Raw genomic sequence first — 13,709 nt, 5'->3', positions numbered from 1 at the left:
AGACATTATGGCCATAAATCCAGGCCTCATGCATGCGATACTAAACAGTGGTTTAGCATTATGTGCAACATACCCACTGTTTTGGTATCACTTTCCTATAGCTTTCCTATAACTTTTTCCATACTTGAGTTTGGAGTAAGAGTATAAAATTGACATGATTCAGGTAGTCACTTCTGTAGGCTCGACATCTTACCCAACAGAGCTAAGATTCCACAATTGCAGTTTCATTAAAGTTGTCCAGTCCTGTTTCAAAACCTTATTTGTTTTGCCACGTGATGTTTATTATTTTCCTTAAGTAACTGAAAATGAGGTCCTTTATTGCTCCAGTGGGTGAGAGGGTGGTGACCAAACAGGACTCAAGAGGCTAAAATATATTTAGATAGATTTATTTTAAATAGTCTAGTGAATTCATTTCCATTTGTGAAAGATTTGAGCATAATAATCTCAAACAGTAATCAACAGTTCATTATCAATGAATGAATATTTGGGAAGGGAAGGGAGAAAAAAACAGTATATGCAGGTAATGATTATATGAAAAAATAGGATATGAATATGCAACTTAACTCTACTGGGCTAGTAATATTTGAGAAAGGAGAGTATATGGGCTCGAACGTCGATAGGAGCAGAGATTAAACAGCTATTGAGGCAGTGACATCACATAACATCCCCACCACAAGTGTACAGTATTTTAACACCTATTGCTTAGAGACTATTTTGTTCAAACAACAACAGTGGTCTGATTAAAAGCATTGCTTTAGGATAGGTTTTCAGTGAGCTTTCAGTTAGGAAATTTAGTTAACGTTCATGTACATTTGCTATTTAATTTTGCACTATCAATTTTGATTGGCTGCTACAGTTTTGTTAAGGCCATATGCATTGAATTCTAGCAATGATTTCCAGCCTGCAAACTTGGGAATGGGTTATTTTGTTACAGCTGTTTTTACAGTTGTTTCGGCTTCCATTCTTATTTTTAACCTTCTTCCGTTTATCCCCCCTTCCACAAATTTCCATACTTAATCTGCTATGAGACGAATGGTGTCCAATTGAGGTACTTGGGGTTTTAACTGTTCATGGAGGTAAGTTCAAGTGAGTGTAAAAAGCCCACTACATCCAGATAGCATTGGCATGCCTTGATTAAAGTTCTAGTTATAACTCCAGTTTTGATGAAAACTAATTATTTTTCCCTATGGAAAGAGGAAATGCTGTGATTTGTTCTGCATACTTCGACTCATGTTTCTTTTGTCTACCCATAAAAAGTCATGTGAGTTTAGCTTGCTGCATATGCTTATTTTAGTGGATTGAAATTTCTTTTAATAATAATTTAAATGATAACTTCTTTGGGAGGATCTACTGTATATTTTGAAAAGTGGTTTGTTTGTCTGTCCATCTGTCTGTTCTCTATAGGTTTGGCTGTCACTTGAGATACTGTCACCAAAATCAGCACGATGGTTCCTGAGGTGGGGACAGCAATCATTGTTAACAATGGTCCACTGCTCACCATTTTGAATAAAGATGGCAGACCAAAATTAGGGATGTTTGGAGTTGTAGTCTAGCAATATCTGGATGGCCACAGATTCCCCATCTCTGCTCTGAAAGAAGGGAACCCCCTCCCCTTCTGTTACTGAACATACCACTATGTGTTACAATATTCCAAAGAGGGGGTCACTCTTAACGTCCTGAATCCCTGGCCTACCTGGCAGCAATTCCCTCTAGCATATACAGCATGTCAAGTCCAAAGTTCAACAGTCAGGAAACACGGTCCAGGGGTCAGTCCACATAAGCAAAATCCGAAGTCTAATGGACAGCAAACACAGTCCAGAGTCAATCCAAGTAAGCCATGTTCAGAGTCCAGCAGGCAGGAAATACAGCCCAGAATCAACCCTGAAGGACAGTCCCATAGCCGTCTTGGAGTATCCAAGCTGAAGTCTACCCACATAGGCAGCTGAGCAGATCCAGCACCTCAGCTCTGCTTCCCAGAGCGTACTTCCTGCTTCTCCATACACCTCAGAGTCTGCCTTGTTCATAGAGATGGAGGCCTCTCTGGTTCTGATGAGGGGTCCTGCTCTTCTGGTCCCTGCACACTGACCCCCAACCTCTTGCTGTCCTCTGTCACCCCATGTGTACTTTCTGTAACTCCAACCTCTTCTTTTCCATCCCCAGCTTGCCCTGGTGGGTCCCAGTCATGGCTGCATCCCTCAATGGGATCCTCCTCCTTGTTGTCCTGCCAGTTTGTGGCACTTAAGGACTAGTGCAAAACCCTGTCATTTTGGTAGGTGGGATGCATGTGAAGGGAAAACCTCCATCTTGAGTGATTCTGTCACCAAGTGCAGCACTTCTGCTGTGCCCTTAGGAGTGAATGGGAGCCATTCATCTATATGTGAGAAATGCGAAGTTTGCACTGAGTGGCACTTTTGGCTTGGGGACAGTAACTGCAGCCCAGGATCCCACAGCATGCAGCCCCCAGAAGGTGGCTCACAAGGGAATGTGGTCGTTGGCCTGAAAAATATTCCCCATCCCTGATTTAGGGCTTTACAAGACAATGTTGGCCAGGAAAGCTATTGAAAGTTACTGTGCCTTGTTGTAACGTTAGGAGTCAATGTAACTTCTGGGTACCTAGAAACAAGGCAATTTTCTATTCAAGGGTTTCTCTAATCAAATATCTTGACTCCTGTGGCAATCGGTGTTGGGTTTTTGTAGGAAGCAACACAGAAAATAAGGAGTGACTGATTCCCTGATGTTCACCCCTGACATCCGGCCACCAGGGTTTAGTGACACCTTCCATATGGAACAGCATGCCTCAAAATATGTATGGGATGCTGGAACCACATTGGGAGTTCCTGTTTCTTTTCAAAATGTTGTCTGTCCAAAGCTCTGGTATCTGGTTTTGATACATGATTTGCATTCGTTTACAGAGGGTTTTTTCATGTATAGTTCATGCACTCTTGGCCCCCTCCCTTTAGTGTAGGATTTTGAAGGTTTGCATATCCTGGAAAAATCTTCCTTGTTCACTCCATCAGCTCCCCAAAGGTACCTACAAAAATCCTGTATAGCTTGTAGTATCTCCCAAGGTGTTACTATATATGAAACAGAATAATTTACGTACTTCTGAATGGGGATTTGGAGCAAAAAAAAAAAAAAAAAGTTAAGAGAGGGTGACGGGGGAAGTTTCGTATGCACTGCATGAAACAGACAATATTTCCTGAAACAGGAGATATTAACCTCAAAGAATTTAAAATAAAATATTTATTTTATGATTATTTTTTTAAAAAAAACCCTTTAGTATAGAAGGAGAAAAGAGTAGAATAGTCAGTCTTTTTATCCTAAGTGCAGATGAAATTGATTAAACCTTTTAAAACTCGCCTCAGTCCACCCGGTTTATTAATTGAAGAATTTCCTCTTTCCCCAGAATGGGAAGTGCATATTAAAACAGCTTTGCCCCTGAATAGCAGTGATACTTGAGAACAGCACATTTTCTCTTCTGTGCTAGAGGAAATCCTAACATGGTAAAAAGCCATATATATTTTAAAATACATTCAAGGAAATGCTATTTCATTTTCTTGTAAAGCATGAAATCAAATTATAGCCCATGGCCCACAATTGTTTTATTTCTACATTTTAAATTCCATTTTCTGCCATTTGCAGTGCCTGTGAAGAGGGGTTGTACTGTTTGTGCAAAGAGAACTAAAGAGATTACCTAAACAAAAACAAAAAAGAACACAGCAGTAGCTTAAATAGGCAAGTAGTCAGAATGTTGTGCTTATGTTCAATCCTCTTGTGACATGTGAAACCTTTTAACTCATTCTCACTTGGACCCTCTTCCCTTTTCCTCTACTCGCTCAATTTTTATTGTGTTTGGAGATCAAGGCATGTACAGTTTTTGATATTGATAGATACTGATGGAGCAGTCTGATCATGTGCCAAGCTCAAGGCACCTCTTTTAGTTTTCATTTTTAGGGGGCAAAAGTTCATATGCTTTGAAATGAGTAGCTGGAAATTCATCTTTGGTGTTCGCATGCACTTATAAAAACACCTGGACATACAACATATGCATGGAGTATTGTAGTCTAACTGTTCTAGTTGTGTGCAGTAAGCCTATTAAAATAAGTAACAATTCTTTCGATTCCAATAAATGGAAGGGGAGGTCTATAAGTGATCCAGTCTTGACATTTGTAGCTCACTTAATTGGATTATTGTAAATGAGTTCCTATTATATATTTGGGCTATACAAACAAAAACATTTTATATGTACTGATTAGGTATCATTTTATGTAGGGTACCAGACACATGTGATTGGTCCTGTCCATGTGGGTTAAATATTTATTATTATTATTATTATTATTATTATTATTATTATTATTATTATTATTATTATTATACAGAGAATACCTTCTCCTGGGCCACCATCAGCGCAAGATTCTCAGGGCAGTGGATCTACCAAGAGGGCATCTTAGAGGTCTGCAATGGGAGAACCTATGGAGAAGTGTCTTTCACAAGCCCTTTCCAGACATTATAGGGTAGTGTTAATCTGCAGAGGGTGGGTGGGGGGGGGGCATGGGGACGAACATTGCTTTAATGGCTTACCTGTGGCCCTCCAGATGTGATGGGATTCCACCTTTCATCACTCAGTCCCAGGCTGCCATGGACTGTGGCAGAGTGTTCTAGCCTAGATGAAGGGGCTGCATGTTAGCTGTCTTGTTTTCTGCTGTTTTAGAGTCCCAGGATAGGCCAGGTGGATGCTGAGGCAGTCACTGATAGGGCAGAACTCACACTCCAAAGGCAAGGCAAGTCTGGTTGTCCGCTCAAATCTGGTGAACAAGTCAAGGATGATGCTGCCGGATCTCAGAGTTGTAAGGAAAGGCAGTACGCTGGATAGCTCACATTGGCCAATACTGGCTAGGACTGCTGAATTGCCAATGTTGGGAAAGATTATCTGTAATAATACATTTCACTTCTCTGATTATGTCTTGTCTCCTCACTCTAGTGAGTTGGTTTTTGTTTTTAGACTGCAGATGCATTCCAGGGTGAGCATATGTTTGTATGTATGTATTTATACGTGTGGCACGTGGGTGGCGCTGTGTGTTAAACCACAAAGCCCAGGGCTTGCCGATCAGAAGGCCGGCAGTTCCCTGCTCCTGCCAACCTAGCAGTTCGAAAGCACATCAAAGTGCAAGTAGATACAGTGGTGCCTCGCAAGACGAAATTAATTCGTTCTGCGAGTCGTTTCGTATTGCGAAAAATTCGTCTTGCAAAGCACGACCATAGGAATGCATAGGAATGCATAGGAATTTAATTCCCATAGGAATGCATTGAAATTTTCGTCTTGTGAAGCACGACCATAGAAAAATTCGTCTTGCGAGTCACCCTTTCGTTAGCGAATGCCTTTCGTCTAGCGAGTTTTTCGTTGTGCGAGGCATTCGTCTTGCGAGGTACCACTGTAAATAGGTACCGCTCTGGCGGGAAGGTAAACGGTGTTTTCGTGCGCTGTTCTGGTTCGCCAGAAGTGGCTTAGTCATGCTGGCCACATGACCTGGAAGTTGTATGCTGGCTCCCTTAGCCAATAAAGCGAGATGAGCGCCGCAACCCCAGAGTCGTCCGCGACTGAACCTAATGGTCAGGGGTCCCTTTACCTTTTTATTTATACGTGTTAGGGCTGCAACGGGCAACCTTTTTCAGGTCAGGGGTTGCATTTGGTTTGCGGGACTTGCTGAGGGCAGGGCTGGGATCAGCAATGTTCAGAGCCACCTCGTTAATGTAAGAAATAACAATAACTTATACAGTGGTGCCTCGCAAGACGAAATTAATTCATTCCGCAAGACTTTTCGTCTTGCGAGGCACCGTTTCCCATAGGAATGCATTAAAATTTTATTAATGCGTTCCTATGGGGGGGAAAGTCCGGGGGCCCCTTCCGACCGGCACCGGAGCCTCGCCGCCCGCGTTTTAAAGCTGCAGGGAGCGAACAGCAGCGCTCCTTGCAGCTTTAAAACGCGGCGCGACGCGGCTCCGGTGCGCGGGGGGCAGCGTCGGATCGCGCACGGCCATCCAAAATGGCGGCGCGATCCCACTCCGCCCCCCCGCGCACCGGAGCCTCGCCTCACCGCGCCGTGTTTTAAAGCTGCAGGGAGCCAACAGCAGCACAAGATGGATGCGATGCCCGACCGGAGAAAAAGGTAAGCCTTTACAGCTCCCTGTAATGGCGCAGCGCCGCGTTTTAAAGCTGCAGGGAGCGAACAGCAATGCTTCTGTTCGCTCCCTGCAGCTTTAAAACACAGCACGGCGAGGCTCCGGTGCGCGGGGGGCGGAGTGGGATTGCGCTGCCATTTTGGATGGCCGTGTGCGATCCCTCTCCGCCCCCCGGAGCCGCGCCGCGCCGCGTTTTAAAGCTGCAAGGAGCGAACAGCAGTGCTGCTGTTGGCTCCCTGCAGCTTTAAAACACGGCGCGGCGAGGCTCCGGTGCAGGGGGGGCAGAGTGGGATCGCGCCGCCATTTTGGATGGCCGTGTGCGATCCCTCTCCGCCCCCCCGCGCACCGGAGCCGCGCCGCGCCGCGTTTTAAAGCTGCAAGGAGCAAACAGCAGTGCTGCTGTTCGCTCCCTGCAGCTTTACAACATGGGCGGCGAGGCTCTGGTGCTTACAGTGGTACCTCGCCAGACGAATTCGTCTTGCGAAAAAGAGCCATAGACGAATTCGTCTCGCGAGTCAACTTAAAACTCGCAAAACCCTTTCGTTTTGCGAGTTTTTCGTTGTGCGAGGCATTCGTCTTGCGGGGTACCACTGTATCACAGTGAATCCTAAAGCTATAGTCATCTATTTGTGTGGTTGGATGGTGTGCAGTCATGAAATAGCTATTCATTGCCATTTCTAGAAGGTGTAATAGGTCTGACAGCAACTCTCTTATATTGGAGAGGAAGTGTGCTGCTGACTCCTATTTGAAAGGAAATCAACAAAGTAGCCTATGCTTAATGTCTGTTTGCAGTGGTTATAAGTTTGGAAAAAAGCTTTCCACCTTATATAGAATATGTGGAGGTATGTGTTGTAGAGATCCCAGCCTCTGGTTTTTTGTTTTAAACTATAAAATACCTTTAATTCAAAAAATGTAGCTGAATCTGCATTTTGAGATCTTTTGGTCTAGCTTTCCTGGGAAATAGCTCATAGGTTGGAAATTTCCCCCCTTCCTCCCATAGATTCATAATGTTTTTGTTTCCAGAAGATTTTCCCAATTTGTAATTGGTTCTATCTGATCGTGGCTGGTGTATCCACAGTAGATTGTAATCGTTTTCTTGTTCAGTGATGCTTTCATGTATGCAGATCAGTCTTCTGCGTGTCTGCTTCATTCAGATTCATTTTGAGTCCCACTTGTCTGCCTTTGGTGGTTTCTGAAGAACTTTCTCATCTCTCAGATCACTTTTTATCTATATGGAACAATATCCTCTGAAAAACTGAAACAGTTCAGTTACTCTTTTTATTCCTTTTCCCCACAGTGTCTTTGGAAGATGTTCTCTCAGCAAATTGTGCAGGTTTAGGGTGAGATAGCATCGGCTTGTTTTATTCCTGTCATTGTTTCTGATGTCCCTACCGCTGCGGCTGTGATAGTGTTTTCTTACCTGAATTAAAAGCCTTCTGTTCATGAGATTATATGCACAACAGTGCGGTGTTATATAGGTTCCTCTTCATATTCTCCTTTGTTGTTTAAGTCCTTAATACCTGCGGGAAATCTCAGATATCTTTGTAATCTTTTATTGTCATAAATATGGTTTGGCGGTGAGTTCTTTGCCCACTTATTTCATGTTAGCCAGGAGTTCATAAAATGTTACTTCGTAGGAACCCCCTCCTTTACAAGCAAGCCCACCCTTATTGCACTCTCCCTGGAATGGCACCCTTTAAGTGGACTCCATTGTCTTTCTTGACAGGGGTGTGGGAATTGCTACGTACCTGTGAAATCTGGAATAGAAAAAAAATGGACCCAGTTCCCCATGCTTGGCTTATGCCATAATAAATTTGCTAGTCTTTACAGTGGCACAATACTTTTTGTTGTTGCTGGAGACTAAGAGGCTACCCCTTTGGAAACTGATTCTTTATAGCTTTTTAAAAAAAAAAATCTAAGAAAAGTAGGGTCAGTAAATTATACCTATCAAAAAGTTTGTCTGATACTTCCAAAAATGTTTGCCTTCCCCCACATGCATTTAGGAAAGGAGTTCCATATTTGTGGGGCATCCCCTGCTTCTTCCAGTGTCACAACTTTCCATTCCTGGCGTGCAGTAGGAAGGATATGCTTGGTCTGATTCAGAGATTGGCAGTTTCCCATGACATTTTCCACCCTCTTAGGCTTGTGGAGATGTTCATAATACAGTTGAGCTAGAATAACGTAAGCTTCTAATATTGCAAATTTCCTATACAAAAGCAAGCCCTGTGTAGGAGTTTTGTAATGGCTGAAACCACCCTTGGTCTGTAGGGGTGTTGAGGGGGAAATCAGGATGTTATGCAGTGTTCATGCCTCAATGCTTCTGCCTTAATTCCTTTCAGCCATGCTGGTCAAGATCCAATTTACATTGATGCAGGAATTATAGCTAGCACTATTTATTGTTTACGAAACACCTCAGCATTTCTGATTGTTTAGCAGTCACTGCTTCAGTTAAAGTGGTTCTTCTTTTACATGTTTGAAACCAAAGCTGAGAGATAGTAACAGCTAAAACTATACTAATTAGTTCAGGATTCACTTAGGCCTGATGTTGGCAGTTTACAAATCCAATGTGGTTTGTTTTTTTTTGAAATTCACATTACGACACATCGGTTTTATGGAATGATTTGATTAATTTTATCTGATAAATCAAAATGCCTCAATTCTTAAGGGCTTCAATTTTGAGGAGATTTCTGTTGAAAACAATGGTATAGTTGTAAGCTTGCTATGGTATAATCAGCAACGGTTTTATCTCTTGAAAAAAACAACGTATACCCACTACAGTATATGCCAAAGCATATGCTGTTGTTATCAGGCATTACTTGGACATTGTTACAATTAACAGGCAGCTGAATTCTAAGTTTAATGTAATTCATTAATGGCATTAAAGTAACATAAAATACTCCTGTCAGGAAACCCCCCTCCCCACGGCAGGTAGCATCCCGGGAGCGCTTGCAGTACAGGGAACCTCCCCCTCTGTTCACCAGTTCGTCATCCCCCTCCTCTGCAGGAAGCGAGCATTCCTCCAGTGGGGAGGGGGAGTTAGAGGCAGAAAGTCGGCGCAGGGGCTGTGAAGGGATGGCAGAGCCTGAGCACCAAGGGGAAAGCGGGGAACAGGGACAGTTTCCCGTGCCCCAAGTTCGCAGACAGGAAAGACGTGGAAGGGGGAGGCGGGGGTTCAGGATCCCGCGCCTCTTTTGCTGGACAAAGAACCGGGAAAGTTCATTCCCGGACTCTGCAGAGGGATGAGATGGACGTTTGAACTTTTGCCCCACTGTAAATATCTGCACAATAAAGAACTTAGTTTTAGAAGTTCTGCGTTTGGCTGATTTCTCATGAGCAACCACTGAACGTCCTTACAACTCCACAACATTACAAATAATGAATACTAAGTACTCTGGGGGGGAAAACATTTTAAAAGCACCCAAAATATGTAATTCATTTTTACAGCACTTCAATAAGCAGAATGGTGTATAATAATTTTCTTTAACCTCATAGCCCTGTGAACTAGGTAAATGTTGCTGCTCCCATTTTAGAGAACAAGTTTCTCCTGCAGTCACAAGTTGAAGTGAAACATTATAATCTTACTGCTTAAAATTAATGCACCCCTAGTTTATGTAGATTTCTAGCATTTAAATGAGGACAGCTTTTAATGATTAGCCAAAGAGTGGTTTCACATTTTAACATGGTGAAGTTACTTGTTTTCACATGAGTTAGTAAATAATGCACTGTGGCCCATACGTCTGCTTGAATCACTGCATTGTAGTGCCCCAAAGATAATTGGAAAACATGGTGTCAGCCTGTTAAATGCACACGTGAAGCCATCTGAATGTTTGATAAGATGGAAATAGTGCTTCATTGCTTTGATTTTGTTTCACCAGTAAAAGATGGTCAGATACATTATGCTGATTATGTATCTTGCCCTTGTGCTCCTCAGCTTTGATTACTACAGTGTGCTGCATTTTAATGCACCTTTTAGCTGAATTTTTGAGCTCATGGACATTCTAAATGAGTGTGCATGGATATGGATAGCTGATTATATCAGGTAAATAAAGTAAGCCAAGAAAAAGCAAGCAAGCTCTTAAATTCTGATGGTAAAGGAGAAGCTGAAAGAAAAACAATTATGGTAAATCACGTGTCTTGAGCATAACCTTTTTTGGCATAAACTGTTTTAGCATAACTTTTAGAATGATGTTGTTAAGGATATTATTGATAAGACAAGTGAAACTGTCTGAAACTATTGTTAAAATGCTTTATAATTCAATCCGTATCGTATAAAGCAGCACACCTTTTGAATAAGGCTATGTGCTCCCTCGGTCAGTAAAGCGAGATGATCACCGCAACCCCAGAGTCATCCACGACTGGACTTAATGGTCAGGGGTCCCTTTACCTTTACCTTCATGACACATAAACTACATCGTGCCAGTTCAGAGGTGCATATCTTAAGCCAAGATGTAAATGAGTGTTGTGACTTCAGCTCTGAGTGAACAGATGAAGGGGGGGGGGAACCTGATAGGAGGCCATACAGTTCCAAAATCTCCATAACTGAGGGTCATGGCCAGTGACAGTGGTGTTTTAGCTGTTGTGGAGCGTTGCAGCATTTATAGCACATTTTTAAGTCAGGACTATCAGATTGCTTTTTTAAAAAGTTTAAATTGTTCAGTTAAAATTATGTTAGGTCAGTGCGGTTCTGAAATGAGATGAGATATATTGTATTTTTTATTTGATACTCTGTGGAGCAAAATTAAATTTTGATTTCTGTTTTCTTTGTTTAATTATCCTCTGCCCTAGTGTTGTTGTTGTTATTGTTCAGTCATTCAATCGTGTCCGACTCTTCGTGACCCCATGGACCAGAGCACGCCAGGCACGCCTATCCTTCACTGCCTCTCGCAGTTTGGCCAAACTCATGTTAGTAGCTTCAAGAACACTGTCCAACCATCTCATCCTCTATCGTCCCCTTCTCCTTGTGCCCTCCATCTTTCCCAACATCAGGGTCTTTTCTAGGGAGTCTTCTCTTCTCATGAGGTGGCCAAAGTACTGGAGCCTCAACTTCAGGATCTGTCCTTCTAGGGAGCACTCAGGCCTGATTTCTTTGAGAATGGATAGGTTTGATCTTCTTGCAGTCCATGGGACTCTCAAGAGTCTCCTCCAGCACCATAATTCAAAAGCATCAATTCTTCGCCCATCAGCCTTCTTGATGGTCCAGCTCTCACTTCCGTACATTACTACTGGGAAAACCATAGCTTTAACTATACGGACCTTTGTCGGCAAGGTGATGTCTTTGCTTTTTAAGATGCTGTCTAGGTTTGTCATTGCTTTTCTCCCAAGAAGCAGGCGTCTTCTAATTTCGTGACTGCTGTCACCATCTGCAGTGATCATGGAACCCATGGAGCCCTAGTGTTACAATCGTTTAAATATCTAGATAATGTAGAATGTTCACTGTGGACTTTTATCTAAGCCCACCTGTTTTCTTTGGTTATAACAAATATGGGTGGTATTTGCAGCCACACTTTTACTGTCTTAATCTTTAGAAATTTGACACTGATTCCATTTTTTATTTTATTTCAGGGGCTCAGATCATTGACCTGATGATGCTTGTGATAGACGTAACAAAAGGGATGCAGACTCAGTCAGCAGAGTGCTTGGTGATTGGGCAAATTGCATGTCAGAAAATGATTGTGGTTTTGAACAAAATAGACCTTCTTCCAGAAAGTAAACGACAAGCTGCTGTTGAGAAGATGTCGAAGAAAATGCAGAAGACCTTGGAAAATACTAGGTATGTAACTGAGCGAGCCATGTATGTACTGTACATGAAAAAAAGAGTCAGAATGAGCCATGTTCTGTAAAGGAAATCCCTAAATCAAAGCTATCCAGGATAGTAGCCACAGCTCAAGGGATCGTGTGTGAACATGTTCTGTAGATGACTGTGTAGTTTTCACATGCTTTCCATGGAAATGATTGAGAGCTATCCCACAGATGAAAAATGTCCTTTAATGACTAATCTCCTGCTTTGAAGGCTTAGTTAACACTGAGTTAGTTAACACTTGTTTTGCATACTTTGGAAAAGAGCTTGCAGGTGTGTATATATCCAGCCATAAGGTGTAGTATTGTGGTTGCCTTTGCATGGGTGTTAAATTGTCACTTATTATATATGTCTTGTTACAGAGACAGGTTAGTTTGCTATATTCCTGGCCTGCTGCTCTATTAGTGCCTTTATAGTATCTGCATCTAGAGATACAACTTCATTTTCCCATGAAATATCTACAGAGCCACTGTCCAGGGGCAAGTTGCTTATGAAGGGAGCTGCTATTGTTGAGATCATGGTTACAAGTGGATACATAGAGTGGATTTCGCCCTCACAAGGTCACAACATAGAAAGATTGCAAAGCAAAGCCCAGGAATCTTCATTCTTCACCTGCTATATTCCTTCCCCTTCTTAGGTTCAGAGTTTCAGCAGAAATAAATAGGGTATGCATTTTGAATACTGAATGTTTGACAAGTACAAGAGGACAAAATAAGTCGGCCAAACTAGGTTGCATAAACCATCTTATGTCTTACTCTGATTGCAGGATAGTGTCTTTTTGTTCCACCAAACAATCTGAAGCATCTTACTGTTTTATCAGTCTCTCTGTTCGTCTTTGCCCTGTTCCCTTTTCATCAGTATACCATAAAGGTCACTGAGTTAAATTTCTATTTGCAGATTTGATAGAGACAAAATCCCATCAGTTTAAACTGTCCTTCAAGGTAGTTGCTGGAGGGCAAACAAATGTAAATAAGCTGCGATTTTTGTGTGTGTCAACCTGTTTTATAGTTTGATTCCTCTTTATTTTGTTATTCTTTGGTAAGTAAATACTTTCATATTTGCTCTGAGCTATCTTAAAATTTCAAAGCTCTTAATTTCTGATTGACCTCAAATGTATGGTAAAGAATTTTATAGTTCTGGCTGTTTGTAAAATCAGTCAGGTAATATAATACCACTGACTTCAGTATTGGGTATGAATGTAATTTCAGTAATAAGGTTCATGAGACTGCAAAAAACTGAGCAGAATTATTATTTTACAACAAAACCAACTGAAGGATTTCCTGAAATGTTATTTACTTGCTAGAAAGTTTGGTTTACAGTACATCTGTGATGCATCTGTTATGTTTGAACATAATGGCAACAGATGTTCAGCTGAGGGGAATATTCAGGTGAGTTGTACTTGTGAAACTGAATACTTATACTTGAGTTTATCCTTTCTCTATAATGTTGTCCCCGGAAAATGTAAAGGATTTTCTAGCTTTTACTTGAGTTGATATTACTGCTACTATTTGACACTGGGTTAAATATGCAACCTTGCTATAAATCAAGAGAAAATGACCACTGTAGAGTTCAACACCCTTCAACACCCAGATAGACTGAAGATTCTGACTGTAGGGTTGACAAAAGCTGGAAATATATAGCAAGGATATAAATGTCATATTAAAAATCCTCTCACCCTCTTCTCTGTTAAACCTTTGTAGCCCCTTGAACCTCATAATTTCTCAGAAGCCAT

The 13,709-nt window shown here is 41.9% G+C and overlaps 1 protein-coding gene across 2 annotated transcripts in view; it reads left to right on the top strand.

Annotated features, from left to right (window-relative positions):
• EEFSEC (eukaryotic elongation factor, selenocysteine-tRNA specific) overlaps positions 1-13,709 on the top strand; it is a 164,466-nt gene that overhangs the window by 38,967 nt on the left and 111,790 nt on the right. For both annotated transcript variants that reach the window (XM_033141034.1, XM_033141035.1), the window contains exon 3: positions 11,743-11,950. In XM_033141034.1, coding sequence (XP_032996925.1) covers positions 11,743-11,950 — 208 coding nt within the window. The remainder of the gene's footprint in view (positions 1-11,742; positions 11,951-13,709) is intronic.

This window comes from Lacerta agilis, chromosome 2 (assembly GCF_009819535.1).
Source record: "Lacerta agilis isolate rLacAgi1 chromosome 2, rLacAgi1.pri, whole genome shotgun sequence".
Lineage (NCBI taxonomy): Eukaryota > Metazoa > Chordata > Lepidosauria > Squamata > Lacertidae > Lacerta > Lacerta agilis.
This window is presented reverse-complemented; position numbering and strand designations above follow the sequence as displayed.